We start from the raw sequence: 23,244 nt of genomic DNA on the forward strand, positions 1-23,244 counted from the left end.
GTAATACTGCGAGTTTTGTAGCTGTGTGAAAATTAACCCCCCTCAGCACCAGTGTAAAAACTCCTCTTTTACAGGAGCTTGGATAAATGGCAACTCACTGCCAGCCAATGCCTGAATTTGTCTCCCATCTTTCCAAAACTTTCAACCCAAAAAGCAAAGCTTAGGAATGGTTTGGTGGATACACCAGGGCATCTGAGCAGCACCTGTACACTCATGTTCACATCCCCAGCTGTTCCTTCATTTTATCACTGCCACTGAAGTCCCCTTACCTGCACATGGACACCAACACCTTGTGATACCCCATTTACCCAGGGGGGAGAACCCGGAGGCTCTGTGTTAAATCCAGGTATTCAAAGTGATGTGACGGAAACTTGGGCAGAGAAGCAACACTGAAAGGCAGACAGTTTCACCCTGGGAGACCTTTTCACATGTGCAGGAAGGCTGTGAAGGCATTCCCTTGCCTCTCACATGCTGTTGAGGGATAGAGAATGAGATTAAGGATTTTGATCGATCAAGATCAATGTTTTTCTATCAATATGTGTCACAAAGGTTATTTGGGGTTTCAGACTATGGACTAAATACAGGCTTTGTAAATACAAGCACCTGCTCCTCTGCAGGTGAGCAAGAAAGGCAGTGCAGTGCAAAGTTCGAGCTCTATGAAAGATCTAGATCTCTCTAAACCAGGTGGATGCCCGCAGCTTCTTGAGTGCCAGCAATCCATGCAGAGTCTGCCATGGACCAGGGAGAAAGGCTGCCTTCAGCTGCCTCATCACCTGCCACAGGGAGGGAGCCCTACAGTATGACCCAGCACATGGATCTTTCTACACTTGGCTGAAGAAAAAAGGTAGAAAAATATCTGCACATTTTAGCACAGGAGGTTCTAGTTTTATTTGAGAACTCTAGCTATTAAAATAAATTTAAAAAAATGTAAATCTATTATTTGCAAAAAACCCCAACCCATACACAAAATCATGTTATCAACTTGAAACTGTTTTCTTCCAGTGAAAGGCAAGTTTCCATAGCATTCTTCTGCCCAGTCTCCTTGAAATTTTCAAACACACAAATATTTCCCATGACAGAGCAACTATAATAAAGCTCCTTAGTCACACTGGTGTGGTTTACACAACACACCTTTTACAATCCCACAAAAATGTACCACTGCTAAATGCCTGTCCAAAAACCTCAAGTCTGCAGCGTTCAAAAGAAAAATGCTCTCAACCACCCACCGCTAGTACGTCAGATATCTGAAGCACGTGCAAGCAGATGCTGAGCTGATAGGTTATCACAGGCCACTGTGGCAGTAGTTATGCCTGCGTACTTCTGGAAGGAAATACAAAGTCATGGTGAATTTTTAACTTTGATGTTTATAAGATACTTGTTGACCTCCAAGACTTGAGTCATATATTCATCCTTGGGACAAGAGCAATACTGGCATGAACTGGGGAGCTTGCTCTGTCCGGGATACTCCTCAAGCCCTGGAGATGAGTCTTTAAGGCTGGCAAACACCCACCAACCCCTCAGCAGGGCGACTGAGACCCTAAATCCTTTGCAACACCCCATTACCAGCTCCCCAGAGCCACCCTGCCATCTTATCTAACAGCACACTTGATCCCAAACTTCTTCGAAAACTCACCTGGTTGAGATGACTCATACTTAGATCAATGGAATGCATTCTATCAGCAAGGGATCGGACCTAAATGAGCCCTTACTGCCTATTAAACATTGCAGCTGCTTGTTCCCCACCACCACTTCCCCTCCCCTTGCAGCATATTTAAAGGGAAGGTGCAAATGCCTGACAGAACAACCCACATGATCCTACCAGGCACACTCTGCTACAGCTTCTGTCACTTCAGCAGGACCCTGCTGTGCTGCCTCCATCTCCTGACGAGGCCTCTCAGGTGTTGCAGAATGGGAAAAATCGCTGTGAAAGTGCAGGACGAGGAGCAGCAGCACAAGACCAAAGTCACAATAGTTTTGGGAATGGCAATATTTAAGTACACAGCAAACTGTCCTATTTGCAAACACACAGTAAATGGTAGAAGAAACATTCTACCCTCTGCCTCTGTGCGATGGTGAGGTCAGAGGGTAGGGTGCAGACCACTCTGACATGGGGTGACTGAGGGATGCAGTGGTGAGCACGTGCAATCCCAGTGCTTGGTGGAGTGCTGGGAAAGGAACCAGAATGACCACTGCCACGGTGTTGGCCCTTGACAACAAGTGGTGAGTCACTGTTTCAAGTCACTGACTTCTGCAGTAGAACTGCTCATGCTCAGAAGTTTCTAGGAAATGGAAATCTTCAGTCTAAGGAAGTCTTTCACCAAACTGGAAGTGTGATGGACATTCAAGCTCAGCATGTAGTGCAGATGCCTCCAAAGACAGAGGCTGTTTACCACTGACCTGCCTGTTACTAACTCTGTAAGCAGAATCATCTTTTCCTACAGCTTACCTGTATGGATGAAAACTGGCCAGCATTAAACCTAAAGGCAGAGCACTGTAGGAACAACTTCTCTGGAAAAATGATTACCCATTCATGGTTACTCATCTGGATTAGTTAACACACGATATATAAGTGTACACTGCTGACATCCAGGACCTGAGCAGCTTTATTCAACAACCATGCTCCTCTGGGCTTTTGTTTACCATTTTCATTGTCTAAACCAAATTAACTATGGATAAGAATTGTCTCTGCTAGAAATACTAGCCAAATGCACTCAGAAAAACAGTGGATCAGTTTCCTTGAAATCTTGTTGCCTTCATTCCTGTTATTCATCAGCACTTACATTTGGTGCAGGAAATTCTGTGATTCCACCTCGGATCAGTCCCATGCCAATCAATTTGCTGTATCAACACATCAGCAACTTTCTGCTCCATGAACCTGTGCTAGTACTTTGTGGTTTACTTAAATACCAACATCAGTAAGTTCCATATGGGAAATTACTTAAAACATTTTGAATGCGTTATACTCAACTTCATAAATGCACTAAAATGTAGAGCCACTGACTCCTGGAACAGAAAAATGCCATTAACAGTGTCACAACAGAGACAGTAGAAATATTCCACAAATCCACTTTTCTGCACCTTTTTGAATCATCTTATCATCCCTATGTAGCAATGAATTCCCACAATATATTACAAAAATTCTTTGTTCTTCACAACAGATGTTTTTCATGGATCATTTTTAATCTTTCTATCCATTAGCTTCCTCACCTTCCCTAGCCCCAAATCCATTCAAACACTGCTTTTAGTTCTCCTAACCACAACAGACTTTCATGTACAGTAATAGCAGGATTGTTTTTCTTCTTGGGACAGAAGGGGAGTGGGGAAGAGACTGACAGAAGAAGACTGAGCAGCTTTTCTTAAGGAGCGCCCTTTATTCACCTTGATTACAAGATACAAAAAGAGCAAATTGCCTAATTTAGAGTTCTAGAAAACAATCTCTTTCAGAACAAAATATAGGCATAGTATCAGTTAGCCTTATGCTCAATCTACAGAAAACATATGTTCAGGCAGCCAGGTACCTTCAGCCCACTGACCACTTTTGCTTAAGAACACATGAGTCAGTATTTTAAATAAAGATACTAAGAATTTGTCTGAAATTTCGCTAGGGGCAGCATGAGACCTTCAACATTTAAAGTCAACAAGCTGAAGAAGTTTAGGCAATGCCAATAAAGCAAACATTTAGGGTTCTTAGAGAATCCTTACTCAGGCAGAGCCATTAGCAATTAAAGACAACCCTTTGGGGATGAACTGCTTTCTTTTAACAAAACATTTTCTCCCAAAAGGTGCACTTATTTTGAATAGTAACAGGAAAGGGGGAGGAGAAATTAATTTAAAATATTCTCGTAATTCTTCTCATTAAATGGGTCTCTCTTTTCTGTTCCAGCCCTGAATGCTACAGTACCATAGTTTGGAGGAATATTCAGAAAAAACCCAAATATCCCCAAACCCCACATGGAACAACTTCTTGCAATCTTGGAAACCTGTTCATATTTGAAAACTAATAAACACTTTCAAAAACTCCTGCAACCAACATATACTAACAGATACCTGAAATTTGGAAGGCAAAACTCCTGAAGACAACCTGCATTGGAAGTTTGCTGCCTACACAGTAATTTTTTCACCTCAGTAGTTACTGTGTTGCTCTTCCTGGGATCCTTGCTCAAATTCCTACAACTAGTGTGAAGTAGAACCCTGAGTAGCAAAAGCTACACTTTTCAAGAGAGACTGGATCTATTTGGGGTAAAGATGCTACATTTATACTAAACTAAAGAGTCTCATCCCACTTTCTTTACAGTTAAATTGCTGTCCCAGTTTTTTGGCTTGTGCTGATTTGTAAGTTTTCCAAACACTGGATGAAGTTCAGTGTAGGTGAGCAGCCCCGCTTTGGAAAACAGAAGCTTAACCATGGATGTGTTATTTCAGTCTCATGCCTACAAAGCTGTCTCTGGCACTGCAACTGCTGGAGAAGTCAGAAAGAGAAGGAGAAAAAAGCCCCAAACCAAAACTGTAACACAGGAGACACAGGAGGAGACCCTGCATGAAAATGGCAGTGAAGCCGCATGTCTAGAAGCCAAGCACACAGATAGGAAATTGAGCAAGTTCAATCCACCACCTGCTATGTAAAAAGATTTAAGGGTAAGGACTTTCGGTGCATTAGATGTCTCTCCTGTAACAGCTCTGCTGATGTGATAATCTTATTCAGGGAAGAGCAGAAGTAACAAGACAAGGCAGGTATACAAAACTTTTTATTGACAACAGAACAATAGAGAGGAATGTCACCACTTCCCATTCCTCAGGAATGTCTCCATTTCACAGTCAGTCTGCTAAAAGCATACTTTCATGGTAACGCAACACAAAGGCATGGAGCTGTCTGTAACCTCCAGAAAAATGCTTCATCAGTGCAGTGTAAGGGGACGGATGGTGCGCACGTGAGCAACAGGCCCTGTCACAACACAAACGTGGCAGGCAACAGCACAGGCACAAACATGAAGCACTCAGGAGGAGCCTCAAGTTATTTCCATTATTTCCATCTAAGGCTGATACCCGACGTGCTATTCCATCCCTATTCTGTTTCAGGAGGGAATATTTTATTCCCTCACTAGTTTTGCTTTCCCTGTCCTCAAAGATGTCCATACTTCCAGCTCAATGGTACCATGTCAGAGAATGCCTGAGCTTTTATATTTTGCTACCTCATACCAGTTCATGCATGCACTTGAGTTTACTTTCAGAAGCTTACATTGACATAGAGAGGGGGAAAAAAAGTGCTGTGTAAGAAGAAAAGGATTTAGTTGTTAATGCTTCCTTGCAAACAAAAGTATTTAGTAGTTGTTGAATATCCTCCCTGTAATGTCATTTTCAAAAAGTATGTAGTCAGTCTACTTAACATTTTAAAGAAACTGCACATCAAACTCAACATAATTTCAAATACTCCAAAATTAAATTTGAACTGAAATTCAATCTAAACAACACAGTATCTTCAGTTTTCACAGTTCGCAGAACTGCACACTGAGTGCAGCTGTGAGCTCTCTCTCCTGCATACGGTTTCCTCTGCCTGCAGAACTGTACTGGGGACCCTGTGTAGTAGCTTACACATTTATTAACATTTATTAATTTATCATGTTTTTCCTTTACTTAATGGAAGTGCCTGTGGATGTGGAGACTTGTAAAGTGCTTTAAAATAAAACAAAAAACCCAACAAAAGAAAAGAAATCCCTCGAAAAACCACATAGATGTGAGAATTTTATCTGAAGGACTTTGTACAGCATTTACAATGTCAGCATAAAGCATCTGAAACATGAGCATTCCCTGCAGACTGATGCAGTGCAAGCAGTCTCATACATAAGACACTGCAATTCCTCTGGATTCAAGATGCACAATACGTACAAAAACAACCCTAGAAGCACAGACAAATGCTGGTGGCTCTTCCTCTTCTTTTTAGAAACATAATTAAAAAATCTGCATTACTCTCTCATAATTTAAATACATAAGTAATCTCCACTTTTATTACTTCATGACAATGACTTCAAATTTACATTATTTTAAGTACCGTCAGAATAGCTCCATGTATAATACAGATATTTGCTGATATCCTGTCCGAAAATAAAAAAAACCAAAACCTTCCACTATATAAAAAAATTATGCTGGAAAGACAAGAACACAGAACAGGGACTTGGTACAGACTATGATTTCAGTTTTATATCAACCACAGTTAACCCAAAATTAACAGATACACAGCGATATTCAAAAGCAGTGCAAATATCTTTGGAGGTTAGAATAAAATTATACTACAAGAACATAAGACAGAAGAAATTAAAAGGCAAGTACTTCAAGTACAGGAACCAGTCTCTGTGAGGTCCACCTTAGTGTTAGCTGGGAGTTCCTTTTCCCATCTTACTTCTTCCTCTGGAACACATTAGCCAACATTGCACCTGATGTAGTCAGCTGACCCATTTTGTTCAAAAACTTGGTCTTTGTATCTTCACTCACCAGGCTCGCTGCAATTGACATTGAGCTAGGAAAGGAAAACATTTAGTGGCATAAGACTACAAATTAAAAAGAACATTATGCTGTTATTTATTAAGCAACTAAATAGTCTTTGTGTTTCAGAAGTTTCAACAAAAAAGACCAGTCTGTGAAGAAGAATTGAAAACCCATCACTACTTAGTTCCATATATACACTGTTAAATTGATTATAATGTGTTCACAGGGCCTGTGAAAATGGTAAAATATTTTTGTGCACATTAATTTTTAGTAGCTTTGGATGTCACCACACTAGCATTTGCTACCTGTTTGGGAATTGCTGTACTGACAAATACCTCTGTGAAGGACTGGCTTTGCCTTCTTACCAGAAATGTCAATCCTTATGTTTATTTAGTCTAAGTTCAACACTATTAGTTCAGACACAGACCTTTCTAACTCAAGTCCCCTGCCTCCAACAGTGACCATTAGCAAATGTGTACAGAAAAGCAAAAGCAAGGTAAGTACAAAACAGTGAGCTCTCTCCTTAATTTTCAACTCTTTATTTTCCAACTACTTGCACCCAAGCAGAGTTGAAAATTGGTGAGGATTTTCAACCTAGTAACTCTCAATAAATCTTTATTTTACATTACTTAATCAGCTTTCCTTTGATCTCCTTATAAATTTCTTGCAAACCCCACTCTGAGTCCTACTGGGTCAGCCTCTTGATGGGTAAGGAGCTTCTCCTTCTGGTTGTTGTCAATGTGGCTCCTGTTACCTGTGCTTGGATGTTCCTACTTGAGACATACTAGATAGGACAATAGAGAGTCCATAGGTTTCCCACAAACTGGACTGGAAGGAGCAATCCAATCAATGCTGAAGCTACAAGATGCTAAGCTTTGAACAATATGTTAAGAAATTATCCCAATGCTGTGAAATTTACAGATTTTTTTTTTTTTAAATTAACAACATATCAGTGAGCTCAACTTCAGATATATATGACTGTTTAGCACAGCAAGAGTCATCTGTCTCAAGATAGAGCAGATACACATAGCAGGAATATTAATAAATATTCCATACTTCCTATATTTGTAGTTAAAATGGCAAAATGGCAAGTGTTTTTCAACATTAGACAAGGACAGTTTTAGAAAACATTACCAAATAAATTCTCCCTTGTGAACTCAGCATGGACTCTGCATTTCAAAATTATAGCTAAGACCACAAAATCTGTCTTACTGGCAAAGGCCAGATTCCAGGAACTGACCTTTCAGTCTGAAAAGTTATAAACAGTTCTGTTAGATACACTTGCATCAAGGAGATCAAACTGAAGTTAACTCTGAATTGTTTCAACAGAACTTGAATGATTTCTTCAAAGGTAGAAGGGATGCAGCCAGTACTTTCTCAGAAAAGGTGCTTAGTGATAACGATTTCTGGTTCTTTTTAAAGCACCTTAAAAATAAAGGGGAAGCTTTTCACTAAAGCAGTACTGTGGATTTGCAGATAGTTTAATTATAAACTTTTAAAGTAAAATATTTATTTCAGGAACAATCAGGCAGCCAGACATCTTTGGCTTGATTAAACATCTCCAGTCAACTGATGAATCACATATTTCCAACTGATAAAACTCAGCAGAGAAATTACTGCTACTGTAAGATGGATGTCTTATGCAATTCCCTTTGATTTCATGATAAAGCAAGGCCATATAAATTATGTAAATAACAGTTTACACTCACTATCAGCTGGTTAAGGACAAGAAGCTATCTCAGACTCTGAGGTATCCTGGAATTGTGTGTAGCTACAAAAACTTATTTGGGAAATACTGTACATTCCAAGCATTAGCATCATTAAGAAAATAAAACTGCTCACTTCAGAAAAGAAAGCCTAGCAACTGGTGACAAACCTGTAGTTTTAAACAAACTGTGCTTTCATTATTCTAATGATCCTGAATAAGTTTGAGAAAAACAAGGAAGCATTCCATTGAGTTTTGAAACAGTTTAGGGGTATCAGCCATCTGATGTCAAAAATTAAAAATTAACAACTGCAGAGTCAAGAAGTTCATGTTTTCTAATACTATGTTACTGTAAATAGAAACATAATCCACAGCACCCAGCATACTTAAAAATTTAAATATGCCCCAAAGTACTTCCTTTACTATGCAAATTGAATATTTAAACTTAGTAAAAATTAATATGGAATTGAATAATTTTGAGTCTCACATCTTTAAAAAATAATCAAAGAACCCAACACAGCAATAGTATATCTTCTTAGAAACAATCAGTCCTACAGAAAAGTCCTTGCATTTATTCATTATTTAAAAACCCAAACAAAACCCAACCCACAAACAAAAATAATGTGTAAACATCAAATTTTTTCCTGGTGTGTAGATGAATTAGATGCTAACACAGAGCTCTGCCTGTTTTATGGGGAAGCTCTAGGCCAAAACAAACATTCCTGGTAGGCATTTTATAACAATCAGTTTGAAACATAAGTTGTTGCCCATGATTGAAATACCTGGTTAATTACTAAATAAAATGTTTAACAAAATTGGCTATCCAATACTTAAAATTGCAAAGTTCTGAAAAAACCTATTTCTTTGATCCCATATCATTTTGACCAACTTTTTCTAAGAGTAAAGGGAAAAGACAAGATAACATCTTATGATTGCTTTTGCATCCATTTTAATTTCTGTACATGCATTCCCATGCTGTTAACAAACCCCAGCAATTTATATCCCAGTTGCATTTAAATCCTTTGTCAAATATGTATTTGTCACTGAAATTAGGAACTGAAATTAGCGAAGGCTTAGCAAGAAAACAGATATTTATGTATATGAAAAGGTCATTTCTTCAGTGGTAAAATATTTCTTGTTAATTTTGTACAGTACAAGACTGCAACCATAGCCTGATTTTGAATAAGAAAGGGGAAGGATAATTAAAGAACAAAGGAACACATTGCAAAGACTTATCCTTTGCATATCTTAGTTTTCAGCAGCTGCATTCTAGAAGAAAATACACTAGATGTTGTATCAGGTTTGGATTTATCTGTTTCTGCAATGGCTTAATAGGACTGACTCTGATTTTGAAGTATTTACTACTAGTAAAGCCTGAAGTATTTTACGTTGTGCATGAGAGACTGACCCTTTTTCTACTTCACGCTTCTGTTCAATTCTTGCACACCTGTTCCACTTTAGTCATTCTCAAACTACCAGTTGCTTCCAGGACTATGGGCAAGCTCTTTCAAAAAGTAAATTCTATCAGTTTCTTACAGATAAAGAAGCATGACATGAACAAGCTTCAACAATTGTCTCAATTCTCGTGACCAAGTATTGTGATTGAGAACAGATTTTCTATTCAGATACCTTCTCACACGCTTCCTGGCAACACTGCTAAGGATTTATTAAGCTATATAATAATCCACAAGAATTTACCTGCTGGCATGTTATTCCAGGCAATAAGCAGGCAACAGAGCACATACAACTCATTGTAATGACACTGAACTTTCCAAATTTCCATGTCCCATGTGGGTCTGTTGGTTACTTTTATTATCAGGAAGTGCACACATATGATACCATCTCTACCATGTGAGGCAAATGGATGCACATGCACCATGTGTCTGATGCCTCCCTGGAGAGCTGGGTTTGCTCTGTTTGTGGAAAGGATGTTTTACCCAAGTGCAACACAGGTGGCATTTTCCCAAAGGCAGCATACTTCCTAACCAGCACACTCAGTTGATACACTGAAGAAACTGTTCTCATGTGCACCAGTCACACAGGAACCAGGAAAGCAGCCTGAAGCAAGCCATTCCCAGAACCAGAACAATTCCCTCAGCCTGCAGGCTGCCACCCCCATGGGTGGCAAAGTGTCTGCTACATACACTGCTCTAAGCACTTAGCCAGGCACTCCCTGCTTTCTCCATTCAGGACAGAAATTTAAATACTGCTTCAAATGAATACAAAATTGAGAACAAAGAACATAATTCCTATAAAAAATTTGTTGTCCTGTGTTTTACGCTGAAGACAGAAAGAACCACTTTATTAAAGTTTCTAAAACCTGTTTTCAAATACAGCATATGTCAGTGCAGGATTTCAGGTCACAAACCTTGGACACCACTATGGAATACACTCTGCAGAACTCTCCAGAATTACTCCGGAGGCGCATAAAAAAAGGGAAGTGGAAGTCTTACCCTTGTGGTTCTTGGACGGTCTTGTTTTCCACTTTCTGTTCACATTCTTTTATCATAGAACTCAAAATAACCTAAGACACATAAGGAAGAGAGAGATACATGACATTTGACATTCTTCCTTTTACATTAATACTTCTTACGAAATCTACTCTGCAAATAATTCTGACATTAGCAGAACTGTTCAAAATGTTTCCCTGTTTTTTTTTTCAAGTGCTTTTGAGTTCCAGTTATCTGATAATGCCTTGTGGTTAGAAACAACAAAAACGTTCAAAACAACTTAAAGAAGAAAACATTTTCCAAATAGCTACAGAAGTCCAAGACTCCCTCCTTTTACCTTAGGCTTTTAAAAACAAAGTTAAAGCACTCACTTCTGTGACACACTATATCTTCATGAACATTATGCATGAAAGAAAAAGCAAGAAAAGAAAAAAGTGTGATGGCATCCTAAGACAACCTCTTAATGGAAGGAAGTGCTAAAATCAACTCAGTATCATTCCACTGGTATCTTCCAGAGTTCCTATGACTCCTGGCTTTTTCCCTTTATTTAAGCAATTACAGTGCTAAAGGTTTCTGCAGAGTATTTAAGACTGAAAACACCTCCACACTGACATTTTTAGATTTCTCCAAAAGTAAAGGAATGATTCCTAATAGCAGGCTTTAAAAAGAGTAAAAAAATCCTACAATTAATTCATGGGACAGGCAAATGCCTCCCTGCCCTGCTCACAACAGTACTGTTTTAACACATTAAGACAAAAGCATTTGAAACATTTAGGCAAAAGAGTTAGAATGCAAAGCATGAAACTATAAATATATATATATACACACTGCATAAACGGAAAATTCCTCTGCTCACAGCTCAGAAAAAAGCTAAATATTTTTTTGAGACACTAAATTTAAAATCTAAAAGCTACAAGCAATTAAAATTAGTAGTGTCTTACCAAACCTGAATATATACAAGAAAAGAAAAAACCTATTTCCAATCTCTAAAATACAGATCAGTCACTAATGGTTACTACCAACTGGTAACTATTTTTAAATGTATTTGTATACATTAAAATGCTGGTTTCTGTCAAGTCACTTTGGACATCTGCAGCACAACCATTAATTACACTGATAAGATGTGGCCTGGTCTGCAGATCTGTACCACCTCTCACTCTATTTCTCCACAAGTATTACTTCAGCATTTGAAACATTTTAGGTAGCAGGTTTTATATACCCTTGAGTGTTTCCGAGTGGCATTCAAACTGGACTATAGCTCTTCCTGCTAAATTTGCTGTCCTCCATTTACATAAAATGTTATACAAACACTTAATGCTCAAGAGTACAGAGGTACAAGAGAAATACATTCAGAATTCCAGAGAAAAAGAAAGCTTTTTGTTCTGTATCAAAAAAGCCCTGAAATTTCTAAGCAGTCACCATAATTTTTGTTACTCAGCATTGCTACCTGTGCACTGGAGTTTCCCTACATTTTTGTACATCTATCTGAATCCAGATGTTCCAATATCAACAATATAAAGTCTTGATCAAAGGGGAGAATAATTCGTCAAGGACCCAGGATCATTTCAATAACACGATGGAGTTCCCATCCATTGCACAGCTCCTTCTGGGAAGGCTGTGTAATTCTTGGATGAAGTGGAGCAATTTTTCCCTCTTCCCCAAATTAATTTCTAAATTTCTACATTATGGCTTTGCATATACTGCTCAGAGCTATTCCCTTGGGTTCTCTTTATTTGGTCATAGGACTGATTATGAAATTGCATCTCCTTAGAGAGAGATATTTTAGAGCACTAACTATATTTAGGGACACTTAAGAGACTTAACATGCTTAAGTCTTATAAACAATACTGCAGTATATCGACTAAATATTTTTATCAAGTACTGACGCACTATCATGCAACTCAAACTCAGTTACTTTGAAAACCCATAGAAGGCAAGTGGAAAACGAGGAAGAAGGGACTTGACATTGAAGTAGAGATGCTGGTAAAGTATCTGAGTGTCTGCACAAGGTGAAATGTTTCTTTTAAAGATGAGAAGGTCTGACCTAAATGCCCAACTTACACTTTCATTTATACGAAAGAAAGGAAAACAAGTATGAGGTATGAGTGGTAAATGCTGCCTGACAGGACCACACAAGCCAATTCCACAACGTTACCCTTCCAAGATGAGCATAAACTCTGTACTGACACTAGAGCTAAGGCTCTGTAATTTAGAAAATGTGTGTTTGTCAAGTGATATGCCATTTGAATAAGGAGTAACACCACAGTAGCCAAAATAACAAAAAAAGGTTTAGTTCTGTTTATGCAAACATCTAATTATTTGAGCCAGTAAATGGCATTCATTTCAGAAAACATGATTTTAAGAGAGAAGGCTACCAAGACAGACACTAGAACTCACTGGAGCCTCAAAAGCCTCTATCATGATGCCTATAAACATCCTGTTGAAGCAGGAAGCTGATCAAGCACCAGATACCCATTTATACAAAAAAATGGATAAAAATTGTAAAGCCTGTAGTGAGTTTTCTAGCCCACTGGAGCAGGAGTAAATATTTTTAACTTTATATTTCTCTCTGGCTAAAAAAACAAAGCACTTGGCATCATGCCTGAAGTCACACACAGTAATGCAGAATGTGGTAATGGAGGATTAAGAGCTGTCTTTACTTACTGATTTATTTTTAATCCTATTCCAGTCCTCAAACTCAATCAAACCTCTTGTTCTAATTCAGGGCATCTTTTGAACTGTCTTTAAATCTTAGAAGTTACATTAACTACAAAAATGAAGTAGCACTATTTGTATCAGTTATCCCATTAGTGAAAGAAAATTAAACTTTTGCCTACTGCAGCTTTCAGATATATGCTTAAGACATCCCAGTCCATCCTCCAGCTCTCTCTGAACACAGAGTACCTATCACTGCCACATCTCCAGTGCTGCCTGTGGTAAGGAAACACAATTCTGTTGCCTTTGAGTGATGCTCAGGTGACTCCTGTTCCTTCCAACTCAGCCTCCTCGACTCAAAATCTTTCAGGTTGAAAAGTTCTTCCAATAATATACAGAAAATAAGATTGATACTACAGGCTTTTAGATAGAAAATGTAACTGGAAGAAGAAACTTTGTTACTGAAGATAAGAACTTAGGACTCCTAGAGAATACAGTAATCTCAATTCAGACACTTTTGCAAACACATGGAAAATAAATTAATTTTCTCACATACAAAGTAATTCATGAAAGTGCAGTATTAACCTTCAAAGACTACAACAATATTCCTCTATACATTCTGATTAAATTTTTTCCTCCATCCCTTGAAATGTCCATCCTGTTAAAATTTTCCCAAACATGCAACTAAATGACATCTCTTTGTTTCAATCTCTGTTAGTATTCAACCTCTTCAAGGACATACCAAAAAAGTACATATGGCCAAGAATTTCAAGTTGCTCAAATTGACTTCTTCTGCTAACTTTTTTTGGTTTTAGCTGCTTTCTGTAAGCTCCCACTACCAGAGAAGATCTTGTTCACTCCCATGTTGTCGTGTCTGCTTCTTTTAATCTGCTCTTTACAATTCACAGAATCACAGAGTGGCTGAGGTTGGAAAGGACCTCTGGAAGATCATCTGGTCCAACTCCTGCTCAAGCAGGGCCATCTGAAGCCAAATGCCAAGGAAGAACATGTCCAGATGGCTTTTGAGTATCCAATCACAGAGACTCCACAATCTCTGGACAATGTGTGCCACTGCTCAGTCATTCTCACAATAAAAAAAAAACCCAGCTCTGCCCATGGTCTCTGCTCCTGTCACTGGGCACCACTGAGAACAGCCTGGCTCTGTTCTCATTGGACCTTCTCTTCAGGTATTATCTGTACACTGATAAAATTCACCCAAGTCTTCTCTTCTCCAGGCTGAACAGGCCCAGCTCTCTCATTCTCTCCTGCAGCCCATCACTGGACTCTCTCCACTAATACCATGCTTCTGTACTGGGGAGCCCAAACTGCACACAGTACTCCAGATATGAAGTGTATCCCAGGTATTTTAGGACTCTACTTTCCTAATCCTAATAGTTTCTTTCCTGCACTGCACCAAGTTTCATCGGCATTACCTTGGATATATTGTAGCCATTGATTTTAGCGTATCCTTTGTTTGATTAACTTAAGGACGGTAAAAATGTTTCCTTTTTCTTCAGTCTAGGAAGACCTGTGTTTTTACATGCATTTCTGACAGTTGAGTATTTGCCTGCAGAGGTCCTCAGCTTCGAAATACATTTTACGAGATTTTACTGGTGTTGGAATCATGTGACCCTTATAAAAAAACTCCTCAATGCCATGTTTTGATACCACTTATGAGCAGCTCTCCTTAACTTCTGGTTTTAAATGCCATTACATTTCAACTTCTGCCACCTACATCTCATACTCAGTTAGTAAACACAGCTGCTCACCTCGTGCTCCGGAGAGAGATGTTCCATGTCAGTTCGTAAACACTTCAGTCCTGGTAAAAAGTGATTGACCATTAAATCCTCTGAAATAACTAAAATCCAGGTTGTTAAGGTATTATAAGGATTGCCTTCTGAAATTACACTTTTTTGTTTTCTGTCCTCTGATAACGTTGTTCTATGGAACACAAGGATAGTAGCAAAACTAAGAAAATGGAATAGCATTTGACACTTCATGACTCATAAAAAGGAAAAAAGATCTTAAACATATTTAACATAATGTATTTCATACATCCATACAATTATTTTAATATTTTTTCTTGATTTATTGGTTAAGTTTAAGAGTTTTGTTTTTGCAGCTTTGTTTCTTAAAGGATCTATCAGTTCCACTGTATGGGGTCTGGCTGAGCTGGAGTTCATGTTCTGCACAGCAGCCCTCAGTGCTGTGCTTTGCACTGGTACCTAGAAAGGTGCTGAGAACACTGCAGTGCTTCGGCTACGGCTGAGCACAGCATCAGTGCTGTCTCTCAACATTCCCCCCATCAGCAGGTTGGGGGTGGGCAAGATCTTGGGAGGGGACAGAGCCTGGACAGCTGACCCAAACTGACCAGAGGGATGTTCCATACCATATGATGCCTGCTCAGATATAAAAACTAAGAGAAAGTAGGAACGGGGGCAGGGTCCATTTGTTATTATGATGTTTGTCTTCCAGAGCAACTGCTCCATGTGCTGAAGCCCTAACTCCCAGGAAACAGCTGGACTTCGCTTGCTGATGGAAAGTAGAGTATAAATCTTCTGTTTTGCTTTGCTTCCATGCATGGGTTATGCTTTATTAAACTGCCTTTATTTTGACCAACGAGGTTTTCCTCCATCTGATTTTCTCCCCCACCCTCACTCCATCCTGCTGAGGAGGGAAGTGGGAGTGGTTTGCTGGGCACCTGATGTCCAGCTAATCCATGATATTCACCATCTCTGAAAACCTCTCCCTTATGCTGAATAGATCATGTTTTACATCACAGATTCAAAGACAAACTTATTTATTTTGCAAATATTAAACTTCTCTCAGCACCAGAGAAATAACAGCTAAACTTCCCCAGAAAAAAGGATACAACAACAGGAAAGAGCACTGTAGGATTCAAACAGGTGGGTAGCGATATCCAGTCTCTTCGAATCAACAGACTGCTGGTTGTTGACCAAGGCTAACTTGTGCAAGTGTGGAATAACAACTGGAAAAGTAAATACAGAAGTAAGTATTTGAAACTGCTTTCCACAGACTTGTTTAGCATTAAACAGGTGCTATGCAGCAACTGCAGGCACCTGAAACTTCACACATCAGCATGCAAGAGCTGCAAACAATTGCTTTTGATGGGATTGCCCTTGCACATTTAATGGATTGACTCAAACTTGAAATAAAAATTTGTGGTAGCACCACCTAAAATAAAAAGATACCTTTGAGTATCTTTTTATTATTACCTTTGAAATAGTAACTGTTTACAGAAAAAAAAGGAAAACCCCATCATATAACCAGCATACCTATTAGCTTTTGGACAGAGAGAAGAAGACTACATCTTCCCATGAATGCAACTTACATTCATCTCTAAATCTGGGCTCAGCATTAGGTCCAACTCTTCCAAATGTTTTTATGATTTCTGTATGTAAAGAATATTGGTCTTGATACTGAGGGTCCTCCAGGAAAGATGCCAGCTGCATTTTTACTCTCTCCAGAAGCTTAAATATTTTCAGAGAAACAGAAAACACAAAAGAATGAGGATGCTAGAAATTGTTAAGATCGGTTCAGAGTATGTTTATAACCTTCCATATTTCAGATGACAGATCTTGGACTTTTTTCTAATGTACAGATTTTTTTCTAACAGATGTTCCAAGCTCTTAAATGCACCTCTATGTTTTAAAGACTGTTTCCAGGGTTTTAATCTGATCTATCTTTTAACAACAGACAGGTGCTTCCATACAGCTGATCTTTCCTCCTGAGGTTTCCTTGAGTATGATACTCTCTTTTGTACCTCCTATTACAGTTTACCTCTTACTACTAATAACTACAGAGTTTTCCTGTTTAATTACAACTTAAGTAATGGAGTTTTTTGTAATGTATCTCAATTAACAGGCTGAAAATGTTGTTGCAGAGGACAGAGATTCAAAAGTAACCATCACAAAATCAATGGAATTAAAAATATTTCTTCAGCTAAAGGCTAGAAAACTGAAAATAAGATGACAGAGGTATTTAATTTGCATTCAAAGTTGAAAAAATAACATTTTATGATACATTTTGGAAGGTGCTATCACCTCTGTACTCTAAGGCTTATTATAATTAGTGCAATGGATACAGTAATTTCTGTGTGGTAGCAAAACAATATTCTTCCCAACTGATTATAGGCATGCATTCCAAGCTACAAAATTCTAACTTTTCCATCTTCCAAGTACGTGTGAGTCATCACTGACTTGACTCACATTACTCACATTTCCTCAAACACATTCTTTTAGAATATGTTGAAATTACGGGAAGAATGCAAGCTCTGCAAAAAGCTGCAAGGACTTACAGAAGAAATTGGATTGCACAGTTGTTATATGAAACAAAATCCAGCTTTCTACTGCTTACAGCAGAATCCTGAGTATCTTCAGAATTCTTATCTTTTACCATAGTATCATCGTTTAAAAAACAAGAAGGAATTGCATCTCTACGTTATCTTCAAGGAATACTTTGGTAATGTCATTATGTCTTTCAGTGCCATCTCAGACACCAAGGGCTAAACCAGCAGATATGACTGGAACAACAAGAGCCTTGTGCTCTTCTAAAGTACTTGGGAGCCAAGCAGGATATCCTAAAGCATCTAAAATCGTACAAGATACTTATGCAGACGTTTTTGGTCACCATTTTAAAATAGAACTATTTCATTTGGAAATAACTGAGTTAGATTTCACAACTATACTGGAGAAGGTTTTAAAAAACATTCTGAGCATGGGATTTACCATCTTCTAGCACACGCCTCCCCTCTACTTATCTGTCTCTGTTTGTTTATGTTTGTTTGAGATTTAGAAGGAAATGCTTTTGTTAGTTATGAGGGTTGGTTTGTCTAAAAAAAAAAAAAAAAAAAGGCCATTGCAAAACCAGAAAGCATTTTGGAAGAGAATATGACAACAAAAGAAAGAATTTATGAGTTCCCCTTTCTTTTACTCTGGATTTATAAAAAAGTCATCCACTTCTTATGCTACAAGAACACAGGTGGCAACAGGTGTCTTACCTCTCTCTGAGTAACAGTTTCCATGATGGTCCCAAAAGCAGGGATTGTAGCAATCCTTACTGAACTACAATGGAAGAACAGTCTTTAAGATGTATTCAACACCAAGAACAAAATTACTTAAAGCAAAATTTTAAAATTAGTACTTTTAAGTTACATTAGTTTCTAGCAATGACAAAAAAAAAAAAAAAAAAGCAGACCAGGAAAAAGACAGGATTAACTCAAGGTCTCAGTCTGACACTCACAATTCAGGATCACTGGACAAGGTAACAAGGGCCGGAGCAACCCGCTTGTCAACTAATGCTTCACTCATGCCTCGAAGAGTCAGCTGTAAACCAGTCAACATGCAATAAAAAACGCTTTGGTAAACTTGCAGAACTGGGTTAGCTGTGACTGAGGATGGGCAGGCAGACTCTTGGGGTTGTTCTTGGTTTAGTCACCCACACAAGACTTTAAAGCCACTAAGACTCTACTCATGCTGTAGCATCTGTTAGCAACAAATTGTTAGTGAGATTAGCAAAGCATCCCTCTTTAGCTTGAAAGAAATACCACATCAGAATGTCCAGGAAATGAAGTGCCACAGTTGTCTATCAGAAATGAGATGCAGCCAAAACTACTTTGCATTTCATTAATGCAGATGATACTTAATTTTGCAGCAGCAAAGCTGATAGCATTAGTGAATAATAGCATCCAGCTTTCTGCTAGAAATGATGTAAGCAAATTTGAAAACTGACAACATGATTAAATATAGAAAACAAAAACAAAAATTAAATTACATGGATTTAAGTTTTCTATTTAAAGTTTCTTCAGCATTTTTATACAGTTTAATTCCAGGTGTTGCAGTAAAACTTTTTATTTAGAAATAAGTGATTTAAAGGTTACTTTCCTTTAAAAGTAATTCAATTTTTGTTCAGCTAGATGAAGAGACATAACTGATGGTTATTTCTTTCTATGTATTAAGAGGGATGCTAGGTATATAAGACAGGGAACTTACATTTCAGGGTCACTGGAGAGAGTAATGAGAGCAGGAACAACTCTCTGAGCTACCAGAGTTTCATGTACCCCCTTCACCAACAGCTGAATGGTCGGAGCAGGGGGGTATCACAGGTGATGCACGGAAAGAGCGAGCACAGTATCATGGGAAGAAGAACGGCACAACCAAGAGAGAGAAAGAAAAAACACAAAAAGCAAACCAAAATTAGAAGCTAAGCAAATACTGCTACACTAGAGCTTCATAAATGCAAAGGAGTGAAGAAAGCTAAAGTGGTCTGGCAATCAGCACAAACATGACAAATTCAACAATACAATGTTTTCTCTATTTTCAGATATTTTAAAACTTGAACTTGACCCTTTAGCAAGTAACTGCATGTTTTATTTCAGATACTAATGTAATTATGTATTACAGTTATAAATAAAGTTATGCATAATTAAGTACTAAAGCAATGCCAATTTGAATTTGACAATTTCATGTAAATGCTGTTCCTAACTCAATACAACAGCATTTATCATAGTGGGTGGCTGTCACATGCAATACAGAAGTCTTGACTAGGCCAGGTGTGTGTAGATTTCCCCACACTGAGTGCTACCTTTCACACCTTTTACAACATGACAAACAGCACCTTCCCAGGTGCCAGAAAGCTTTCCTGAAAGTCATTCAGGACTACTTGATATTTAACTACCATCCAAGCAGTATGCATGCTGGTCTATGCAGGCAGAAAATGGAGAATCCTTAAATTATCCATGAAGTGTATTTCCTCAAGTCTGTTGGCAAACTAAGAGATATATTTGTTGCAGTGCATCCCAAATGTTAAAAGCTTGAAATCACAGTAAAATTCATTATCCCTGAACACAACAAAGTTGTTTGAATCCAGATGTTCCCAGGTGATTTTTTTACATTACCTATGTAGCTATACACAAGCATTTGCTGCATATATTGCAGATATCCTTTACATGCTTTATTCCTATGAAAACCTACTAATTTTCAAAAATGTCAAGCTGCAAATCTTTTTCATATGCAACAAAATGGTGGTTTTTGTATTCATCAATAAAATAGGAAAGATTAAATATTTACATTTTGTGTCTCATGTAAGGAAGCCTGCATGTATTTGCTGGTTTTAGGAGATAAATATAAAAAGCTTATCAGTAAGTTTACGTGAGAAATATGAAATGTCTTTTTAATATTTAGCTACAGTCTAATTACCCATATTGCATAATGAACACAAATTAAATTCTAAGATCTTCCCCTGGGAAAAGTGGTAGCTGTCAGTATATCAGCACCAAAACCAGGCATTATTTACATCCTCTATCTAGAGAAGATTTTACATTCTGCTATTTGTTAGAGCATTCCTGCCTTACCAACTCTGAATTTAAACCAAATTAAGTTGTGAAAGATTGGAAGGAACCTGACTTTTCCAGAAGCTTCCATATTAAGCAACATTTGTGTGTGCATATATGTGAATGCATGCATGGGTGCACACAGACATAGAACAGTGTGGCCTCACAGACAATAACTGGAGAAGGAAGAATGGAGAGAAGCAGAATAAAAACATAAGACACTATTGCTGCAAAGCACCTGGAGGAGCAAAGTTGCAACATCCTATACTTGTTATTCAGAAGGTATTAGGATGCCAGTTCAACTAAAACATTTTAACATTAATACATTTCACAATTATTTACATTGGCAAGAACTCCAAGTGCCAATCTGTTGAGTTCAGGGGCTACTCTTCAAACAGCTCTTAAGGACATAGCTCACTGTTTGCTTGTGATGGTTTTGCTCTCATATACAGCTTTACTAATTTTCACATTTATTAAAATAGAGAATGCTTATAATTTTCAATCCCGGACAAACAGGGACTTGAGTTTTCTTTACCAACCTTCATTTTGAGAAAAGCCTAGCAGTTATACAGCGCTTTGAAAAAAAACCAACCAAACACTTGGGATTTGTATAATAAGCAAATAATGTAGAATGATCTCAGCTTCATTCCCTTCTGGTCTGCTACATTTCTAAGTATGGTAAAGCATGATAAACAGATGCATTCCATCATACAGAAAGTAAAACATGCTTTATAATACAAGTGTCATTCTGAAGATGTGTGCCTAGCCCTGAACCCAAACAGACCAGCAAAGCTTATGTATAACTCAACTACGTGCTTCACGTTCAAACCAGAGCAATCAAATCTGTTTGTATCAGCATTCAAATGGAAACTACTGACTAAAAACATTAATACAGAAGCAACAGGAACAGCTGGATGGGCAAAGCCATGTAGCAGCACATAAGGTTTGAGTGAGACAGACAATGTAAATTTTTGTCTTGTTTTGATTCCTCTAAATCATTACTTATGCATATTAGAGCTTAAAAATGGTAGCACAAAGCTTCCTGCCCCAAAGGAGCAAAGGAGTGGAAAAGCCCCACATCACTTCAGTGTCCTTCCAACCCTTAACAGACTGTAAAGGTTTGATAAAGCAGTTGGGCCTGCACTCTCCGTGCTGCTCAGAATCTTAACTGTTCTCATATAGCTGTCCTGCAGGTTACATACTCCTCATCTTATTATCTAATCATAAATGGGCTTTGCCATTCAGCAGCCTCTGAGGTTACAGAAATTCCTTGAGTGATGGAATCTTCAAGTAGTGAAACCAACTATTACCACCCCTTTGCATAGGTGACTTCCCAAATTTACATAATGACATGCATAAATACATATGCTATGGCTATCCAGGAAATGGCAATATGCTTCTATTTTCAAGTAAGAAAAGCATCTAAAAGAAAGCTGCCTAGGCTTTAGTAAAAATTGAAGTATGCTAAGAAACAAGACATGAAATAGCATGCATAGACTGCCTAAAAATAATCAACATGAAGCAGAATTTGAAAAGAAGCTGCAACAAAGAAAACAGCCTGTTGTAACTGACGTCTTTCACATGTTTTGCTAATGTTTATTAGGGAAAAAAAGCTTATTATTACAAATATGATATAAAAATTGCTTTTGTGAGATGGAAACTATGCAAATACATTTTAAGGGTGTCCAAAAATTGCAGTCTCCTTTTTAAAAGGAGGGGCAAAAAAAAACCCCCAGAAAAAAAGGACCTTGTTGGACGTTTTCAACTGAAGTCTAAAGATGGAGCTTGCTGTGGTCATTTAACTGCTCTCTCTGCTCTGACTTGCAGAGTGCCAGTAAAGAAAGTTAATGGGTAAGTTAAATGCTCTTTTTTTCTGAGGCAGACTTGAGATTAATTTTTGCAAATGGATACAAGACGTCAGGTTCAGCTAGAGGTCCCCTGCAAAGCTATCCAAACGAGTCAATGTAGAAGAAATGCACAAAAAAAGAGAGAAGGAGAAAGTAATGGTGATTAGAAATATGTGTTTCTAACATGCAGAGGACAAACAGTTCTCTTTGTTCAGCCAATGGAGTACGTCCTGGAGTTTTTGCATATGCCTTTTAAAATGAACATGTGATGAAACAAAGGCATGATGTGAAAATAAACCCAAACTTATTAGGTATATGTTTGAGTCTTTATTCTGACCAAAATTTATAGATGTTAAGGGAAAGATGAAGCTGTCATTATGAGGCAAGTAAAGTAACTGTAAATTCTTTAAAATTATTTTAATTTTTACAAAAAATACAAAGTTGGTTACATGTGTGTCTTCACCACCATATCTGGTACAAAGAAAACTAGTTTGAATTACAATGTAAGTGCATTGTATGAGCATACACAAGACCTACTGCAAAAGGTAAGTTGTATATTAGACTACTGATGATGTGTTGTATAGCAAAAGTAAAGTTGAAACTCAGAGATGCTTATGTTCAACTACAGACCTATAGAAAGATGTGCTGTTGAACAGAGAACACATACAGAAACAACTGAACAACAACTTCCTGCTCCATCACACAGTACACAGCTTATTTAAGTTCTTTGTAATTATTAAGAATGTAGCAACATTG

At 38.0% G+C, this 23,244-nt stretch overlaps 1 protein-coding gene across 4 annotated transcripts in view; it reads right to left on the reverse strand.

Moving 5' to 3' along the window:
- Positions 1-4,727: 4,727 nt before the first annotated feature.
- Positions 4,728-23,244, reverse strand: part of RELCH (RAB11 binding and LisH domain, coiled-coil and HEAT repeat containing) — a 76,768-nt gene continuing 58,251 nt past the window's right edge. For 3 of the 4 annotated variants that reach the window (XM_069008288.1, XM_069008289.1, XM_069008290.1), the window contains 7 exons: positions 19,302-19,384; positions 18,311-18,374; positions 16,643-16,781; positions 16,163-16,279; positions 15,060-15,148; positions 10,639-10,709; positions 4,728-6,511 (listed from right to left, as the gene is read on the reverse strand). In XM_069008288.1, the coding sequence (XP_068864389.1) occupies positions 6,391-6,511; positions 10,639-10,709; positions 15,060-15,148; positions 16,163-16,279; positions 16,643-16,781; positions 18,311-18,374; positions 19,302-19,384 (684 nt within the window). In that variant the 3' untranslated portion in view covers positions 4,728-6,390. Of the gene's footprint in view, positions 6,512-10,638; positions 10,710-15,059; positions 15,149-16,162; positions 16,280-16,642; positions 16,782-18,310; positions 18,375-18,552; positions 18,636-19,301; positions 19,385-23,244 lie in introns of all 4 variants that reach the window. The other variant, XM_069008291.1, reaches the window with a different exon arrangement.

Source organism: Aphelocoma coerulescens, chromosome 2 (genome assembly GCF_041296385.1).
Source record: "Aphelocoma coerulescens isolate FSJ_1873_10779 chromosome 2, UR_Acoe_1.0, whole genome shotgun sequence".
Taxonomy (NCBI): domain Eukaryota; kingdom Metazoa; phylum Chordata; class Aves; order Passeriformes; family Corvidae; genus Aphelocoma; species Aphelocoma coerulescens.